The sequence below is a fragment of the Nansenia antarctica genome (assembly GCF_963989245.1).
Source record: "Nansenia antarctica genome assembly, chromosome: 1".
NCBI lineage: Eukaryota > Metazoa > Chordata > Actinopteri > Argentiniformes > Microstomatidae > Nansenia > Nansenia antarctica.
In genome coordinates, this window is record NC_137674.1 from 68,590,144 (window position 1) to 68,610,171 (window position 20,028).

Here is a 20,028-nt window from a genome sequence, read left to right on the forward strand (position 1 = left end):
GCAAATCTTAAAGGATTCATAATTTGCACTTTTAACTGACCCCTGAGGAATGACAAAGTGGGAGGCTGATACAGATAAGGGTGAAGACAAAGACAAGATGGCCCAACATGAAGAAGTTCCAGTGTCAGTGGCGTTGCAGACTGGAGCATCACCTTTGTCTGAGGATAAAATTGATTACCCTTCCACCGCCAGCAACGCCATGTACACTGCCATTCTGAGCAGAAACGAGGCTGTCAAAGATGCCAAACGTTTGAAGAACTTCTTGGAATTGAGGGACAAATATGTAGGCAAGAAGGTGCTGTTTGAGGACCCTCTCTTCCCAGCAAATGATTCCTCTCTTTTCTACAACAACAAATTCCCCATGACTTTTGAGTGGAAGCGTCCATCTGTAAGTGTACAGTAACTGGGTTTTCCATTTGAAGGTGTTGAATTGCCTCAGGGTTGGAACTATACCTCTATGTTGGGATAGAATATTATTAAGTAATCTATAAGAGCATCACCAACATATCTAGGTCTACCAACAGTCTTTAAAAAAAAAAAATCATACATACAATAACCGTAATACATCATAGATAGAGTAAGTGCAAGGTTGACAAGAAACCCTGAGGGGCTAGAGCGTCTCCCTTGATCATCGAATTTAATCAGTTAATGAAAAAATAAATCAAGGAAAAATATTAAAATTACAGAACTAAATAAAGAGATCAATAAAGAACAAAATAAAGATCAATGGTCTTCACCCATTCATATTCTGCGCCCCGGGCCGATGTAAAAGTTGGATGGGGGGCGCATTATAAATAAAATTAACATAACATAACATATTGCATTTAAGGTGGCTAGAACACAGGATCTCAATTTACAAATAATGTGTTATAATATAAGCCAAGACAAAAAAATAGATGCAATCAGGTAGATTAACAGTCCAATGTGTGGCTAGTCATGTCCATATTGAAAGAAAAAACAAAAAGACAGAAAAAGAAGCTGGCTACGTCACTTCCTATCCTGAGGCATTTGAGGGTAATCTGCTGCATGTTTGTTGGGGCATAGTTTTGGTTTGTCACGTTCTTGAACCCTCCTGCACTTGAGTCATTGCAACAGGAGGCCCCAGCAGCATTGCTGGCGGCGATCCAGGGCTGTCAGCAGGAGATCTGGGATATTACAGTCAGCCAATAGCGGGCCTCGCCAGGGGGTGTGTAGTTACACGGCTCTGATGGGCAAATCTGTGTATTCAAGGCTTTGCAGCTTTCAGTTTAATGTTTTTTTTGTTGTTGCAGTTAATCAGTTCTCATTCCACAAGTAAAATGAAAAAGTATGATATTATGCATACAGTCAAATATTGGTTTGGCATTAGAATTTCTCAATTAAAAAGTATGAAGTCTATTCATATCTATACACGTTATCGTGTTTACACATTATTCATTCAGCAGAAAATGTATGCAAAGTCACTAAACGGTGTATACAAACGTATGCGATACAGTAAGTTTGTGTTGATTTTGGTGGTCAAGCTTTCTTGCAGGCATGTTCGATTAAGTTCACTGCCAAAGGGTCAACATTTGTCCAAGCTAATTTAAGGATATGACTTTGTGCCATATCCCACAAACCCAAGGGACATCTCATGTGATGTGGAAGGAGGGGTCGCTGCCGGTGTGAGCATGCTGACTTGACATCTCTTTATGACAAAACACGTTGGAAACATGGTAGATATGTGTAAAATAAACAACCATAAATTTCAACCATATCTCCAGCTTAGCATGTTATTTTTTAGAAAAAAATCAACCGTAACCATCTGAGAAAATGGCCCTCATTAGGTTACAGAGAAAGCTGACGCCTGCTCTGCTGCAAGGGGGTGAAAACTGTAAATTGAGAGTGACAAAGTTGAAACTCGAGCCCCTTTTTATAGTGACCTCGGTACACCTTTAACATATGCTTCCATAAACATGCCCATCACTGACCAGTACTCTGCACTCTCACCAACAACATGTTCTAGGAAGCAGGATGGCTAAATTAGCCAGCTAACTTTCAGATATATCACTTTCTGTTTCCTCAACGTAGCTAAACTTGAATATGGTTGTTGGGGGTGTCTAGTAGTCAATTACAACAACTATCATTCTTTATACATGTGGAAATATGACGTTATTTGACAGTTAGCTCATGAATCCTGCTTTCTGGAACAGTCCTCAGGCCTCATGTTGACAGACATCTTGATCATTTGAGAAGATAGTTCTCGTTGCAGTCTACTCCCTTGGGTACTCAATCTTACTGCACATAACAGAGAAAGTGTACGCTGAACCTATTACGAGACACCACGTTAACCTCTGGTGAGAGGACTCTCCGGGGCTTGACCCTATGACAGCTGCTCTTCCATGACAGAGCTCATATACTGTAGTTGGATGTCTTAAGTATTCTTCAGCCCAGCCAGAGAAATCAACTTCACCCTGATTTCCCCTTCAATCATTGTCTTTGGTCTTGATGGACAGAAATAATATGGATACCATATGATACCATGATACCATATGATACCATGAAAGCACTATTTTGGTCATTTGTCTGATCATGCTATCAAAAGCCATGTTCATCTATTTGGTGGTTGACACATTGTCTCTTTCTGCCAGCAATTCCTTTACTTCAGTGTTGCCGCTGTTGGTATGAAGACCTCAGAGCTGTCATTGCATTGTACAGGACTTAATAATAACTTAATAACCCCCCCCCCCCCCCACACAGACACACACACACACACAGACACACACACACAGTCTCGTCATGATTCCAGGACATGAATCACCTCATATTCCCGGTGAACAATTCCATGTCCTTATGTCCAAATAAGTACACAATGGCCAAAAAAACACAGTCGCACCAGGCTTAAATTAATGTTGCTTGTATGGTATGGATGCCCAGTATGTCTATATAAATACCATTTGGCAGAGGCCTTTATTCATAGTGATTTACAGTACAGAGACCACATGCATTTGTATGGTCTCAGCAGGAATCAGACTCACAGTCTATAGGGTTGTTAGTGTCACGCTCTACTGACCAAGATAGGCCCACTCCAACTATGATCAATGCCCTCAGTCCTCCCGCTCTCCTCCCAAGGCATACAACCGTATGAAATGGAATAGCTCAACTTTCTCACAAGATGCACCACATCAAAGGTGTCATTTTACACTGCGATCTCACACTCCGCATCGCGCAAGATAGCAGCTAAACACAGACGCAGTACCTGCAATCTCACACGCCATATCGGAAAGACCAGCGCTTGAATACAGTTGAAGTAATAATACTTTTATCTATATATTTTTTTTAAATTAATTGTCTTATTATGTTGTTAAATGTTTAGCTATTTATTTTCTATATATATGTATCTACTCTTGCCATTTAAAAAAAAGGGTTAGGGTTAGGGTTTACTATCCTTCTTTTTCTGTATTTTTTTATGCTAGCTATAGGTAAAGCACTTTGAATTGCCCCTGTTGTATGAAATGTGCTATACAAATAAACATGCCTTGCCTTGCCTTGCCACATCCCCATAAAAGCTTCACAAAAAACACCATCACAGTTACATCTGTATTTCTGTCTGTTTGTCTCTGGTAGGAAATCTGTGACAACCCCCAGTTCATCATAGATGGAGCCAATAGGACTGACATCTGTCAAGGAGACCTGGGTAAGGTACCTACTCTTTGCTCATGATCAATAGTTTCAAGCAGGCACTGATAATAATATCTGCACAGTGCACACACATTTAGACAGAACTCTCATTAGACAGTGGGGGGTTTAGTGTTCCTCCTTTGAACATTTCCTCTCTGGTTTGGCAGTAGTTGATTAGCCCAGACAGTGTTTATTTAGATTTGTTGCTCCCTTATACTCTTAGATAGGCCCCAGAGGGCTCCATTAATTATGGATGTTCAAAACACCTTGCAGACACCCCAATGCAACTAATAATATGACAGAACCATAGACAGAATAATGAAGACTTTGTCTGCATTCCATTATTTAAAAGTCACTTGACTGCCGTGTTATTGACTTCAGCATTTTGTAACATTGACAACGAAAAGGCTAAAGTGTATTACAGCATAACATGGCTGGTATGTGTGTGTGTGTGTGTGTGTGTGTGTGTGTGTGTGTGTGTGTGTGTGTGTGTGTGTGTGTCTGTGTGTCTGTGTGTGTGTCTATGTGAGCAAATTACCTGCAATGAAACTATTCTGTAGGATTCTGTGTCTTGGTATAGTGGTCTTATTTTAGCTTTGGTACACAGTATGCAGTATGACAGTCTGTCTGGGGGGAGCGGGGGGGGGGGGGGGGGCGGGGGGGGTTCGCTTAACATGACACCATCTGAATCACTGTTGGAGAAAGGGACCATCATTTTTTCTTCTGTTGGATTACATCATATGTGAAGTGATATCCTGCCATTTGACCTTTGCCCTTATAAAAGCCTTTATTGTTATGGACAGGTGACTGCTGGCTGCTTGCTGCCATCGCCTGCCTAACGTTGAATGAGATGCTGCTGTACAGGGTGATCCCTACGGATCAGAGCTTCACAGAGAACTACGCTGGCATCTTCCATTTTCAGGTACGGCCGCCCGTTAGTCCATGACCTGGAGAGAGACACATTTTCAAAGCCCAATTGTTCACAACCTTTAATACTAGAACAGCCATGGGTGGGGTCATTTGACCAAGTGAGTAAAACAAAATGTATACCTTTGCACTCGATCAAGTTTCAGGAGCCTCCTTTCATGACTTTTCCTAGATATGTGCGTTCTACCACCCAGTATCCTTACATTTTCAAAATCACACCAGGATAAGCAAGTATAAAGCTATTTTGTAGTTTTTCTGTGTAGGAGGCAGGCTAATTTACAAGACGTGCCAACTAGTGGTCTTTGTGTGTAAGTAGCAGCTTCCCATTGTAAAGACACCCGAGGTGGCTCTTATAGTAGGTAAAATAGGCATGGCTGTTCTAGTGTTAATCTGGATCAAAATGATCCAGATTCTTTTCTCTGATCCAGGATCAGATCGAGCTAGCTGATTTCCCCCCTATACGACTCAAAATCAGCCAGATAGATCTGATCCAGATTAAACTTTTTGAACAACTGGGCCCTGGAGTATAAAGATGAGTATTCCCAATACTGAACGCATCACACAACACAGTCTCCTTGGTACCGAGCTCTCACTCCCAACGGGACAGAGCCTTCAGTGTGGCAGCACCCACCCCTCCCCACAGTGATCCGCAACGCCCCTACCCTGACACCTTCAACACCCCTACCCTGACACCTTTAACATCCCTACCCTGGACACCTTCAAATCAGCCCTCAAAACCCATCTGTTCACCAAAGCCTTTGGTCTCTAGTTTAGTTTTCTCGCTGTCGCTGTCTCTGTGTTTTTTCTGTCCTGTCTGTTTGACTTTCTCTCTGTAAATTCTGTAAAGCATCTTTGGGTTTGTGAAAGGCGCTATTATTATTATTATTATTATTATTATTATTATTATTAACCCCCATGTTTGCTCTCACCTGCAGTTCTGGCGTTACGGTGAATGGCTGGACGTGGTTGTGGACGACCGTATCCCCACCTGTAACAACCAGCTGGTGTTCACCAAGTCTGGCAGGAAGAACGAGTTCTGGAGCGCTCTCCTGGAAAAAGCCTACGCCAAGTAAGTGCGATGACGCCGCCTTACGAATGAAGTTTATTAATACACTCTCAGAGGACGAGTGTGCACAACACTTTTTGCGACTGCCCCAGTGTGACTATCCATCTCTATAACCTGGTTCAGATTTCCCCACCCCAAACACCCGAGACTAATCCTCACACTCACTCCTCACTCTCCTCACTTCACCAACACCGCTGGACTGGCCATACAATCTACCTGCCCGCTGGCAGGTGGGCCGCGCTAGTTTTGGGCCGGTCGGGCCGATATAACATTCTATATAAATATATATAACGATAGGAGTTAAATTAATTCATTGAAACATTTTATTCATATGGAAGTAAGTTCAGATAATCGTGTTCTATAAGATCATATATTTTTATTTTACCTTTATTTTATCAGATAATATCAATTTAGAACAACTTCTCATTTACAATGATGATCTGGCCAAGAATAAAAAAACAAACATATAAACAGAAATACACACAAGAGTCAACTCAAAACAATACATACAATACATGAGCATGGCAAGTGAAGATAAAATAAATAAAAACAATGTCGACTAACCTATGAGTGAAAAGAGAGGAGGGGGGGGGGGGGGCGGGTTGTGTGTGTCTGTGAGTGCACGTGCGTGTGTGTATGTGGGAGGGGAGGGGGGAAATCAGCAGGAACAACAGTCAACTATGACCTGTTGAAGTTGATGTTGTTGCCTTGCGTCCTGGTCAGGTTGCACGGGTCTTACGAGGCCCTGAAAGGTGGTAATACCCTGGAGGCCATGGAGGACTTCACTGGGGGCGTGACTGAGTTCTTTGAGGTGTCTGAGGCGCCCAAGGAGCTGTACAAGATCATGAGGAAGGCCCTGGAGAGAGGCTCCCTGATGGGCTGCTCTATAGACGTGAGTCTGCTCTGCCCTCTGTGACCCAATAGGGTTCTCTACTGATCACCTAAGGCATGGATCCTAACACGACAGAGCTTGTAGAAACATCTACTGTACAGCAGTGCGTCGACCGTCTGATTGTCACGCTTGTAATTCTAATAGTACTGCATCGCAATTCCTGGTTGTAAGACCGAACAATTAATTTAACTAAATTAGACGCATCAAAAACAGTATATAGTGTATTGTAGCCCCCACATGCAAGTCTAACATCATGTAGTATTTCAAGCAAATTCTCTAGAGTGCAAAAAAACAGCATCAGCACAATCAAATCTGTGCAAAAAACATTTTAGTTTATTTTTCTTTCATATCTGGCTCTCTTCTGATGTTCTGTCCATCATCTCTCTCTCTCAGGTCCTGAACCAGAGTGAAACTGAATCTAAAACTAAACAAGGACTGGTCAAGGGCCACGCCTACTCTATCACTGGACTGGAGGAGGTACAGATGCTGCTCAAAGCTTCCAAACAGCATTATTGTCAAAAGCAATTTTACTACTTTTAAAATTCCCACATCCCCTAGTGTTGACATGGGGGGGGGATCTCTTTCTTAGTGTGACAAGGCTACCAAGGGCGCCAAACTTCGCCTGATTCGTATGCGGAACCCCTGGGGTATGGTGCTGTGGAAAGGACCATTTAGTGCAAAGTAAGTCAACTGCAGTAAGCAAGTTCACAGTCTTGTTGAACATCTATATAAAAAACTTCCTTCTTTAGCATTTTATATAGCCTCTGGCCCGAGCACTTTTTATATATGTATATGTATACAGTGGGGAAAATAAGTATTTCACCCCCTGCTGATTTTGTGAGTTTACCCCCTTACAAAGAAATGAACAGTCTATCATTTTAATGGTAGGTTCATTTCAACAGTGAGAGACAGAATCGTTTAATTTTGGTGTCTGCTAAATGGCATCTGCTAAATGCCCAAAATGTCAAATGTAAATGTATAAAGCACCACCCCACTGTACATAATGCTATACTGTCTCGTTCGCCCTCTCCTCTCCACAGGTCAAACGACTGGTCCTCTATTTCCAGTTCAGACAAGAACAGACTAAAGAAGCAGACCGTTGAGGAAAGCGAGTTCTGGTAAGTGGGGGTAGATAGATACAGAACTGTTCTCTATGAGTGGGGCCCTCTGAAAAAGCTGAGACCGATGAATGAGATGTCTGTTAGCTTAGCTGCTCATAAAAGTATCGACAGTTTCTCTCCAACATTCCTCCCCATCTGCTGTTTACCATCTTCCCTCTCCATACAATCTCTCCTGGGGAGGCTGTGGCTCAGGAGGTAGAGCCGGCGTCTAATGATCGCAAGGTCAGCAGATCGGCGGTTCGAACCTCGGCTGGCCATGTGTCCTTGGGCAAGACACTGAACCCCAATGAGCGGGCCGGCGCCTTGCATGGTAGCTTGCCGCCATTGGTGTGTGAATGTGTGTGTGAATGGGTGAATGAGAGGCCATTGTAAAGTGCTTTGGAATAAGGAGCTATATAAGTCTGTCCATTTAACATTTACCTCCTTTCCCTCCTCTGTCCCTCCTCTCTCTCCCCTCCCTCCTTTCCTTCCTCTGTCCCTCCTCTCTCTACCATACCTCCATTCCCTCCTCTGTTCCTCCTCTCTACCTTCCCTCCATTCCCTCCTCTGTCCTCCTCTCTCCCCTCCCTCCCGGACTTGTAAGGATGTCCTTCGATGACTTCCGGAAGAATTTCACCAAGCTGGAGATGTGTAACCTGACCCCTGACACGCTGCAGGCCGACCAGACGCACAGCTGGACGGTGGCCGTGAATGAGGGCCGCTGGGTCCGAGGCAGCTCCGCCGGGGGCTGCAGGAACTTCCCAGGTAAATGCCTCGAGTCAACCTCTGCCCTTTAACCCCTACTACTAGGTCGTTCTCGGACTAGCCCTCCATCGGTGCTTCCAGTCATCCCAATCTTCCATACATCTGGCTAGCTCCCTGATCCTCCATACATCTGGCTAGCTCCTTGATCCTCCATACATCTGGCTAGCTCCCTGATCTTCCATACATCTGGCTAGCTCGCTGATACTTTCCGCTCCTGCATCTTTCTTGAGTTGCATCCACGTATGTTAGTGTGGGACGCCCTCGTGGTCGACGTGTGTTGGCACCCATCTAGGGACTTCTGCAGGGTAGGCTTCAGGGATGAGAACAAGCACAGATATGGCTCATCTTGGGGCATGTTCATGCAATAGAAAAGGAGCTAACGTTGGACGATGTTGTTAAGACAGCTCTGAATGGACTGAACTGTGATGTGTGTCGTTATACACAACTGTCATTGTGTATGCAGTCATGGTAATGTGTAATTCAGCTCTGTGGAAGATCTTTAACACTAGAACAGCTAAGGGTGGGGTCATTTTGACCAAGTGAGTAAAAAAGAAATTGACCTTTGCACTCGATCAAATTTCAGGACCCTCCTTTCATTGACTTTTCCTAGATATCGGCGTTCTACCACCCAGTATCCTTCCATTTTCAAAATCACATCAGGATAAGCTAATATAAAGCTATTTTACAGGCTAATTTGGCAGGCTAATTTACAAGACACGCCAACTAGTGGTCTTTGTGTGTAAGTAGAAGCTTCCCATTATAAAGACTATGGTCATTTGACCCACGAGGCCGCGCTAAGAATAGGTGAAATAGGCACGGCTGTTCTAGTGTTAAGTTGGTCTCATAATGCCCAGCCTGGTAGTAACAAGTCAATAGACAGTAGAGAGGAAGAAGACACCACTGAGACTGAGTTTTCTATCTAATGTCCCACCAGACACGTTCTGGACCAACCCACAGTACCGCCTGCGTCTGTACGAGGAGGACGACGACCCGGAGGACGAGCAGGTGGCCTGCACCATGGTGGTGGCTCTGATGCAGAAGGGCCGCAGGAGGGACCGCAGCAAGGGCGCCAAGCTGTTCACCATCGGGTTCTCCATCTACGAGGTACAGGGTTACCCCCCCAGCTGCACTGAACTGAAATCCTTTCCATTCACATTGACATTTTTGCCATTTAGCAGACGCCGTATTCCGAAGCGACTTACAATCGATACATTTGACTAAGCAAGTAAATCATTAATCCACCAGTCGTAGCAGGAAGAGTAATCTAGCTCAGGCCAGGGGCCATTGGCAGTCGTCGTGATAGAAGAAGAATAGCTGAAGAAACAGTACAAGGGGGGAAATAGAAATCTTAGGAGAAACAGTACAAAGGGGAAGCAAGTGTCTCAGGAGACACAGTGCTGGGGGGTAGCAGATGTCTCAGGAGAAGCATGTCTAGTTAAGATAACTGTAACCTGAAGAGATGGAGGTCTTCAGTCTCCGACGGAAGTTGGGGAGTGACTGCAGTTCTGACAGCCGTGGGAAGTGGGAAATCATAGCCCACAAACATGAATCAACCCCCAACCCCATACCATGAATCAACCCCCAACCCCATACATATCAGCATCATGAACTCTCATGACCTATTTTCAGTTAATTCTGGTGGTGGTGTTTTAAAAAAGATTTGCTTATATATTGTTGTTTTGTTATGTCCTATGCACCAACCTCACCAAGTCAATTTCCTGTATATGCAAAATATTCTTGGCAATAAAAATAATTCTGATTCTGATTCTGATTCTGGTTGTGATCGACTTGTCTATGTTGTTTTCCGTAGGTTCCCAAGGAGGTATGATCGTCTGGAAGGAGGACCTTGATGTGACGATGTTAGAGCTGTTCCCACTTGTTGCCTGTCTTCCAAAGTGCTGCTTGTGTGTGTTGTTCGCCTCTGCTTCTGCATCTAAAGCATCGGAGTAGCTCTACTGTCTTGTGTGTAGTTTTGTCTGTGTCTTTAAGTGTTCAAGATGCTATCTTTGTGTTAAAAAGAATTGACACAGAAACTACCATAGGCTGTTAGTATATCATATCACTTTAAATATCATATCATTTTAAATATAAAAAATATGTTTAATTTTCTTCATCATATGCTGATTCAGCAATTTTTTATTTGCCCATCTTCTCTTTCTCTCCTCCCTCCCCTCCCTTACTCCCCGTCCTCTGTCCTTTCTGCCTCCCCCCATCCTCTGTCCCTCTCCTTCCGGCCTCCCCCCATCCTCTGTCCCTCTCCTTCCTCCCCCCATCCTCTGTCCCTCTCCTTCCTCCCCCCATCCTCTGTCCTCTCCTTCCTCCCTCCCCATCCTCTGTCCCTCTCCTTCTTCCCCCCATCCTCTGTCTCTCTCCTTCCTCCCCCTCCTCTGTCCTCTCCTTCCCCCCCTCCTCTGTCCCTCTCCTCTCCTTCCTCCCCCCATCCTCTGTCCCTCTCCTCCCCTTACTCCCCCTCCTCTGTACCTCTTCCTCCCTTACTCCCCATCTTCTGTCCCTCTCCTCTCCTTCCTCCCCCCCTCCTCTGTCCCTCTCTCCCCCACCTCCGTCCCTCTGTCCCTCTCCTCCCTTCCTCCCCCCCTCTTCATCCACAGATGCACGGGAACAGGGAGCACCTGCAGAAGGACTTCTTCCTGTACAACGCCTCCAAGGCCAAGTGCAAGTCCTACATCAACCTCCGCGAGGTGAGCGAGCGCTTCCGTCTCCCCCCTGGCGAGTATATTGTCATCCCTTCGACCTTTGACCCCAATCAGGAGGGAGAGTTCATCCTCAGGGTCTTCTCAGAGAAAAGGAGCACCTCAGAGTGAGTGCCTAGCAGGGTGTGTGTGTGTGTATGCGTGTATGCGTGTGTGTGTGTGTGTGTGTGTGTGTGTGCGTGAGTGTGTATGTGCGACAGTACGAGGATTACTGCCTGGCTATTTGTTTGAACGAATATGCTTGTGTGGGAAATGTTGACAGTAAGCCAGTCAAAATCAACCAGTAACAGCGTCTTTGAGACCTTTCAACCTCAATAATCTTCAAAGTTGATGATGAGTAATGTCTGCCTGTGCTCTCTCTCCCTCTCTCCTTCTCTCTCTCTCTCCCTCCCTCCCTCTCCCTCTCTCCCTCTCTCTCTCTCCCTCTCTCTCTCTCTCCCTCTCCCCCCCTCTCCCTCTCTCCCTCTCTCTCTCTCTCTCTCTCTCTCTCTCCCTCTCTCTCTCTCCCTCTCCCCCCCTCTCCCTCTCTCCCTCTCTCCCTCTCCCTCTCTCTCTCTCTCTCTCTCTCTCTCTCCCTCCCTCTCTCTCCCTCTCCCTTCCTCTCTCTCTCCCTCTCTCTCTCTCTCTCCTTTTCTCCCTGTCCCTCTCTCCCTCTCTCTCCCTCTCTCTCCCTTTCTCCCTCTCCCTCTCTCACCCTCCCTCTCTCTCCCTCTCTCTCCCTTTCTCCCTCTCCCTCTCTCGCTTTCCCTCTCCCTCCCTCTCTCTCTCTCTCCCTCCCTCTCCCTCCCTCTCTCTGTCTCTCCCTCCCTCTCTCTCTCCCTCCCTGTCCCTCTCTCTCTCCCTCCCTCCCTCTCTCCCTCCCTCTCTCTCTCTCTCTCTCTCTCTCTCTCTCTCTCTCTCTCTCTCAGGGAACTAGAGAACACAACGATAGGGTCTGACCAAATAGAGGTGAGTAAGTTGAGTCCCTCTCTCTCTGTGAACTCGGCTGTCCTGAATCCCTCACCACCTCTGTCTCTATATCCACCTGTTGTTGTCCATCTACCAAGAGCACATCTAAAAACTTTGAATTAAGTCTTTTACCATCTCCCATCATCCACACTAACAATCGCTGTTGAATGACTGTACCTGTCACCGCTGAGCAGGCTGTTCCTCCATGTCTTTTCCTCCATTTCATGTGTTCACCTTTCCATTCCTACCATCGTGCCAACAGCAAGGCAAACAGAAAAAAAAGGTAATGCATGTACTGCATGTGTGAATCACAGTATCTTTTCTTTCTATATATATATATTGTGTATATATAGATATACACTCACCGGCCACTTCATTAGGCACACCTTGCTAGTACTGGGTTAGATCCCCTCTTTTGCCTTCAGAACTGCCTTAATTCTTTGTGGCATACATTCAACAAGGTGCTGGAAACATTCCTCAGTGATTTTGGTCCATATTGACATTTGGATTGGACTGAATATTGGACTGAATATTTTCTATTTTTCTGACCATTCTCTGATACCCCCTAGAGATTAGGTTGTGCGGGTAAATCCCAGTAGATGGGAAGCACTTTCTGAAATACTCAAAACAGCCCGTCTGGCACCAACACCCATGCCACATTCAAAGTCACTTAAATCACCTTTCTTTCCCATTCTGATGCTTGGTTTGAACTTCAGCAGATTGTCTTGACCATGTCTACATGCCTAAATGCATTGAGTTGCTGCCACATGATTGGCTGATTAGATATTCACGTTAACGTGCAGTTGAAAAGGTGTACCTAATAAAGTGGCCGGTGAGTGTATATATAAAATATTTGTTACAGTTTTTCAATAACACCGCCTTTCACTCAAGATATGTAAATTGTATTTTTGACAGGTGTTATTTCACATGCAAACTGTAGCCAGTAGAATGAACTTCCAGTAAACTGTCCTTTCCCTTTCTACTTTGTCTGTAAACTCTATCATCTCTTACCCTTGGTGTCTCACTCATTCCCAACCCCCACCCATCTGCCCATAACCCTTGCCAACTTCTCCCCCCCCCCCCCCAACCCACCCCACCCCCACATCCACCCACCCACCCCAGCCCATCGTGTTTGTATCAGACAGAGCAAAGTCCAACAAGGAGATTGAGCAAGACGACATTGAGGCAAAAAAGAAGGAGAAGAAAGACAAGGTTGTTCTCCTTTGAGAGAGGAGAGGGGGGGGCGAGGGGTGTGTGAGCATGGTGCAGTGAAAGTTGGTCAAGAGTGTCTGCAGTCAGGGAGAGGGTAATCAGTGCAATGATTACCCTCTCTCTAATGTGTGGTCATGGACAGGATTGAAACCCAATACTTACTCGGTCACATACTGCATCTCCTGACCAAGAATAAGTCTGCCCACTGAGCGACAATCAACTTTAAAAGGTCAAACAATCTCCAGTGGCCATATTGCACCTGTTCTCAGAGCTGTGTTTAAACTGGTGATGTTCAGGTCCTACTATTTAACAGAGGCACTGCCCTCCTCTGGTAAAAAGAGGTACTGCCACCTACAGAATCTTTGGAGATGCATGGCTGATTAGCTTTTTTTTTCTTTTCTTTTTTTAAATAGAAAGAAAAAGAAAAGCATGGTTCTGAGAGGTGGAGTTGAACTATCATGTGATAACAGCATGCGTTTATCTTTCTCTTGTCTTGTCTTTCTAAATACGCCCCCTCCCCTCTCTTTCTAATTTACTTCCTCTTTTATCAGGCAAAATCACAGAAAGCAGAGGAGGAGACTGAAGAGGAGAAACAGTTCAGAGCCATTTTCCAGCAGATTGCTGGAGAGGTAAGTGCTGGGTTTACTGGGAGTACTGGGTGCAGTGCGAGTCTGAATGTACCGCTATGTCTAAATAAAATAAAATGGAGCAGTCTGAGAAGACTATATGGACACAGTTCAGATAATAATAATCATCATAATAATAATCATAATAATAATAATAATAATAATAACCTTTATTTGTATAGCACTTTCTGCAAACGTTGCAGCTCAAAGTGCTTTAATCATTATATAATCATAAGTTATTTAGTCATTTAAAGGCAATATTAAAATGTGTTTTTAGTCTTGTTTTTATTTGCTGAGGTTGCATCCCTAATGCAATATTAGATACATATATTACATGTATATATTATATAGATGATGTGTGTCTCCCTGTAGGATATGCAGATCTGTGCCAACGAGCTCAAGGTGGTCATGAAGAAGGTGCTGGCCAAACGTGAGTCAGGGTGCACGTCTCTCATTCCTCTCTCTTGTCACCCAGACTTGACCTGTGACCCCCCTCCTCTTCACATGTTTGTCCTGTGTTTGTGTGTGTGTGTGTGTGTGTGTGTGTGTGTTTGTGTGTGTGTGTGTGCACTTCACTGTCTGTTTGTCTCCATAGATGACGTGAAGACAGAAGGTTTCAGCCTGGAGAGTTGCCGGAGCATGATCGCTTTGATGGACGTATCCTTTCATTTCATTCAGCCTGGGAATCTATCTATCTATCTATCTATCTTATAATCTATATAGAACCTTGTTTTCATCATGTTTTTGTCTGCTTACACTGGTGAACAATGTCATCACAGAGGATGGTGTTGTACGACCCTGAAAAGTACTTTGTTACGTCACATATAGGGCCGGCTGTGGCTCAGGAGGTAGAGCCGGCGTCTAATGATCGCAAGGTCGACAGATTTGCGGTTCGAGCCCCGGCTGGCCACATGTCGACGTGTCCTTAGACAAGCCACTGAACCCCAAATTGCTCCCAATGAGCGGGGCTGGTGCCTTGCATGCCACCATTGGTGTGTGAATGTGTGTGTGAATGAGAGGCTGTTGTAAAACGCTTTGGAATAAGGCGACAGTCCATTTACCATTTACATTGGAGGTAAATCTGCTGCCTAGTTGTGGCTGCCTGGTTGTGTTGCCTTCACGGCTTCTCCTCAGACTGATGGAACAGGGAAACTGAACCTGCAGGAGTTCAAACATCTGTGGAACAAGATCAAAACATGGCAGGTAGGACAGCATGTCCAAGGCTGTCACCATCAGCATCAAGGGCCAAATCATATGAGTCTGTTATTGAAGCAGATAATACATTACATTAACACACACACACACACACACTCATCTCTGCTGTGACTACAGGTGATCTTTAGACGCTACGACAAGGACAGGTCCTCCTCCATTAGCAGCTTTGAGCTGAGGAACGCTGTCACTGAAGCAGGTGAATGAACACTATGCATTAACTCCCAACAAGTGAACTGTCTTCCCTAAAAAAGCCATAGGAGTGATCCTTATTAACACTAATGTTTTTATATCTTTGCACTCGATAACATTTCAGGACCCTCCTTTCATAACATTTCAGGACCCTTTTTCCTAGATATGTGCGTTCTACCACCCAGTATCCTTAAATTTTCAAAAGCTATTAATAAATATTATTAATAAAATAAAGCTATTTTGCAGTTTTTCTGTGTTCTGTTTTCCTGCTCAGGGTTCCGTCTGAACAACCAGCTGTATGACATCATCACCATGCGCTACGCTGACGAGCATCTCAACATCGACTTCGACAGTTTCATCTGCTGCTTTGTACGTTTGGAGGGCATGTTCAGTAAGTATGCACTTGTTTGTCTGAATTTGAATGAATTGAAATCAGAAACAACCTCATTGTTGATGCTAGCATCAATCTCTTTCACTGAGGAAGTCAAAGCACTGTCTGATGTGTGTGTGGGGTCTCCTCGCAGGGGCGTTCAACGCCTTCGACAAAGACAGAGCCGGCGTCATCAAGCTCAACGTCTTTGAGGTAAGCCGATTCAATAGAGGTGATGTCACAAGGAAATAAAGGTGGACAGCAGTCCTTCATCTCATATGTGACACAGTCTGATAATTGGTCCGCATGTCGGCAACCAATCAAAATGTTCTGACATTTCTTTTGAAACATGGAACTGCATTTCAACATTGTTGAGAATCACAAAAAACGCAATGGATTGGTTGAGTAATCCCCCACTGCTACCTAGTTAACTATAACACTACTTTACATTGTTAGCAGGCTCACAAAACAAGCTGTGTTAGTTGACTAGCGATGTGTCATTTTCAACAACACAGAAATGTATTCACGAAATGTATTTTTCGAAAGAAAAGTCTGATCATTACATCAGATCCCGACATGAGGAGCAAAACACTAGAACTTGTCACATATTATGTCTTTTAACACTGTTTCTTACTCTCCTTCAACAGTGGCTCCAGTTGACAATGTACGCTTAAGGTCACCCTGCTGTCTGACGTGTCCCTGTCTCGGTCTGACCACAGCCAGTCTTCCACAGTCGACGGCACCATCACATCCCCTCCTTCATCTACCAAACGCATCTACCTACACTTGTCTTCTTTTCTCTACAAAGAAGTCTCTTATGCTACTTTTCTCATTCAAAACACAACCTACTAATTCAAGGTATTGACAGGGGAGAGAGGTCTGCCGGGCCTGCCTTCCCTGAAGTCGGTGAACGTGAGGAGAGATACTATACTGTAGCTCTGAGAGAGACTGAAGGGGAATCACTGTGTTAACACTAGAACAGCCATGGGTGGGGTCATTTGGATGGGGTCAAATGTTATATCTTTGCACTCGATCCAATTTCAGGACCCTCCTTTCATGACTTTTCCTAGATGTAAAGACTATGGTCATTTGACCCTCGAGGCGACTCTATAGATAAAAAAGGCACAGCTGTTCTTGTGTTAAAGAAGAGGCACACTAGCTTGTTTCCCCATGGTGCTACTTGTAAAATATAATTCTATGGTGGTGCTTATGTACAATATCCATGCTGTGTTGCACTAGTTCCTGGCTAGGTCATTATATGAACGAGGATATTCAGAAGCTCTCAAGAGAGACTGACTATGATATGATACAGTTGGACTAGTGCTTTGTTAGATTGATGAACGGGTACAGTATAAACAATGTTTAGAAACCATTTAGAATAAAGACATATTTAATGTAGATACATCATTGTCCCTCTTCTTGTGTATATTATTCATTGTCACTCAAAAACACTTCACAGTAATTAAAATGTGTCATTTTACGGTTGTATATACATGTACAGTCTTGTAAAAACATAGTATACACATTTATCAGATACATAACTTAGAGCATAGTTATTTAATGTGGCCCTAATTAATATGATACAATGCTTGGTTTCTATAAACAGCTCTAATAGACAACAATTGTTTCCTAACTTTACATTAAGGCTTTTCAGAGATGCCACATATTAGCTACCCTACCATTTAGTTCACCACAAAACAATGCAGAACATCTACCATACAAACACAATGTGTTTGTGATGATGGAACTGATACCAAAGGTATCTAATGCATTAGGCCGAACAAGGCTTCATGGTAGCTGTCTATCTCTATAACGAGCACTTTATCAAATCCTCTAAGCTACCAACACTTCCACCAGCTTGACCCCGCTGTAAATTGCAGGACACACTGTAAAATACTGCACACTGTTCCAAAATATGGAGTAGAGTCCAGCAGCAGCCACACGTGACGTGCCACGAACCATTGGTAGTTCAAATCCCGTCACATCCCGTCACGTGTGGCTGCGGCCGCCCTTCGCTGTCCACCTCACGACGGTCGGAAGTTCGGCGAAACGCCGCTTTCACAGATCTACAGACGACAACATGCTGCCATCCCCCCTGAACGCATACTATATGGATCTATTTTATTTTCAGCGCAGGGAAACAGCGTTCAGCAACGCGGAAGTGTAAGTCCAAGGAGGAAATCATTTTTTGTTTTCAATTTCACAACATTAATGAGCTTTAGGAATTACTGCTGGCACCTTGTGGAGAAGAGCAACAATGTGCAATGGTTGTGTGCAGAAAGAATACCCTGACAGGGTGAGTTATTATTATGTTTAAAAAGAGAAATCAAACATCACTGACATGTGACACGTCTAAATGTGCTGTTCTGCTGCCTGGAGACAGACGTTTAACCACTTATCCATGATATATATAGCCATATAGCCATATTTTAGCCATATTAGATTGTCTGTGTTTCACACATGATGTAAATGTATAAATAATATGAATAATCGGAAGGCAGTTGTCCAGTTTACTGTGCATGTCTCGGTCTTACCAACATCCTCACCTGTGTTCCACAGGGGAATACCTGTCTGGAGAATGGGTCCTACCTGATGAACTACCTGGGATGTGCGAACTGCCACCAGAGGGACTTGTTGTTGATCAGCAACAAGGCCACAGAGGATGAGGATGGGGAGGAGATTGTCACCTACGACCGTGAGTCCTGTTGTAACCCCTGAACCCTGATCAGGTATACTGTATCTGCAGTTCACACAGATGCATTTAATCGGACAAATAACCTTTTTCACTTTCTTTCTTGCAGATGTGTGTAAAAACTGTGATCATGTTGTAGCCAGGCATGAGTATACGTTCTCTGTGGTCGATGATTATCAGGTAAGGACCTCTGTTTTTGGAGACCTCTTGACTTCACGTCAGTCTAGGTGAAAGAACCTCAAATTGGAAAGAAGAAACACACATTGGAATATGTTCTAGTGTGTCAAATGTGGATAATTGTGTTATAGTGAATGAGGGTTGGGATATGGTGTAGTGGTGATCTAGTGAGTGATTGGAAGGTTGTGAGTTCAAATCCCACCTAAAACACCACCTCTAGTGTGCCCTTGAGTAAGGCACTTAGCCCTCATTTACTCCAAAATTCTTTCTAAATTCATCAGTTACACATTTGTCACTGCATTTACCTAATATCTTGTTGTTGCGATTTCTGACCTGATGGACAGGAGTACACAATGCTCTGCTTGCTTTGTGGGAAGGCGGAGGACTCCATCAGTGTGCTGCCAGATGACCCCAGACAGTCAGCCCCTCTCTTCTAGACCTCGGTGCAACGTGGCTGATCGTAAACATCCAGGAACTACTAACTAGGTCAACAGGGGCTGTAGTGGACATACCTTATCACTGATCTAGAGCACATATTCAAATCTAGAACACGTATCGCAGACTCCAATCTAATCTAACTCCTTTCTAAAACAGGGCCCAAAGTCAAAACATTAACTACCAGTCATCATTTACATACTTGTAGAACGTATCAAAAGACATGATTGCCAGTATGCAGCAGACACAAAGACCACAATGCAGCAGCCAGAACATAACTCACAACAGAATATTCCAGAAACATCGTTTCTGCTAGAATCCTATGGTAGGTTTCAACTTCCCAGACAGTTAAAGGAGTTTGGTTCCTGGTAGAGTCCAGGTAGACTGCCGCTCAGAAGATAAACTGTTACAGACCGCAACGTGTGTTTAGTAAGGTTTGACAGTGTTGTTGTTTTTTTCGTTACAATTAGAAACATAATGAAAGTGTTGGGGTAATGTTTTTATAGAACTTCTGAAAGAGTAAGACACTTTTGTATGCATGTTGTGACTCATTAAATGTAAAGATCATGTTGAAACTAATGTGAATCATTTCTTGCAGTTAAAGACTGAATTTGCTGTAACATTGTAATAGTTGTCTGATATCAGTTACACTGTGGGGGGGAAATACAAATTGACTCTTGATTTTGCTGGTCTGCATGATAAATATATTTGATCAGGACCAGTTCATTAAAAAATACAGATTCTTATAGCTGACACTGTACAAATGATAAAAAAAACAATAACAATATTTTTGCAATGATATCCATGCACTTGTTACATTAATTCAGCATGAGTGCATTAACTGTACATTCCAACATTGTGACATTTTTTCGCATGACAGAAGAGAGCTATTTTGCTAGCAAATAAAGGCATACAAGTACATTGTAAATATGCCAGGTTGAGTGACTACTACTTGTTTACATAGTTTCGAATACATTTAATCTAATAGTTTCTGATGGAAAAAGGAATGAAGTTAAAATGGGTCTACATGCCCTGGTCCTTATGTAAGGTTGAATGCTGATGTT

At 43.9% G+C, this 20,028-nt stretch overlaps 2 protein-coding genes across 2 annotated transcripts; both read left to right on the forward strand.

Annotated features, from left to right (window-relative positions):
• Positions 1–97: 97 nt before the first annotated feature.
• Positions 98–16,342, forward strand: capn3b (calpain 3b; the record flags this gene model as incomplete). The annotated part of the gene is made up of 22 exons (XM_080525409.1): positions 98–388; positions 3,586–3,655; positions 4,443–4,561; positions 5,502–5,635; positions 6,356–6,524; positions 6,918–7,001; positions 7,114–7,205; positions 7,565–7,642; positions 8,229–8,389; positions 9,324–9,493; positions 10,200–10,211; positions 10,999–11,207; positions 12,009–12,048; positions 13,171–13,260; positions 13,824–13,889; positions 14,259–14,316; positions 14,482–14,543; positions 15,021–15,089; positions 15,219–15,297; positions 15,565–15,681; positions 15,815–15,873; positions 16,308–16,342. 22 exons carry the CDS (start codon positions 98–100, stop codon positions 16,332–16,334), a joined length of 2,256 nt encoding a protein of 751 aa, XP_080381535.1. The 3' UTR covers positions 16,335–16,342.
• Positions 16,343–17,820: 1,478 nt separating this feature from the next.
• Positions 17,821–19,897, forward strand: churc1 (churchill domain containing 1). The gene is made up of 4 exons (XM_080544709.1): positions 17,821–17,956; positions 18,220–18,355; positions 18,462–18,532; positions 18,874–19,897. Exons 1-4 carry the CDS (start codon positions 17,918–17,920, stop codon positions 18,964–18,966), a joined length of 339 nt encoding a protein of 112 aa, XP_080400835.1. The 5' UTR covers positions 17,821–17,917; the 3' UTR covers positions 18,967–19,897.
• Positions 19,898–20,028: the final 131 nt, after the last annotated feature.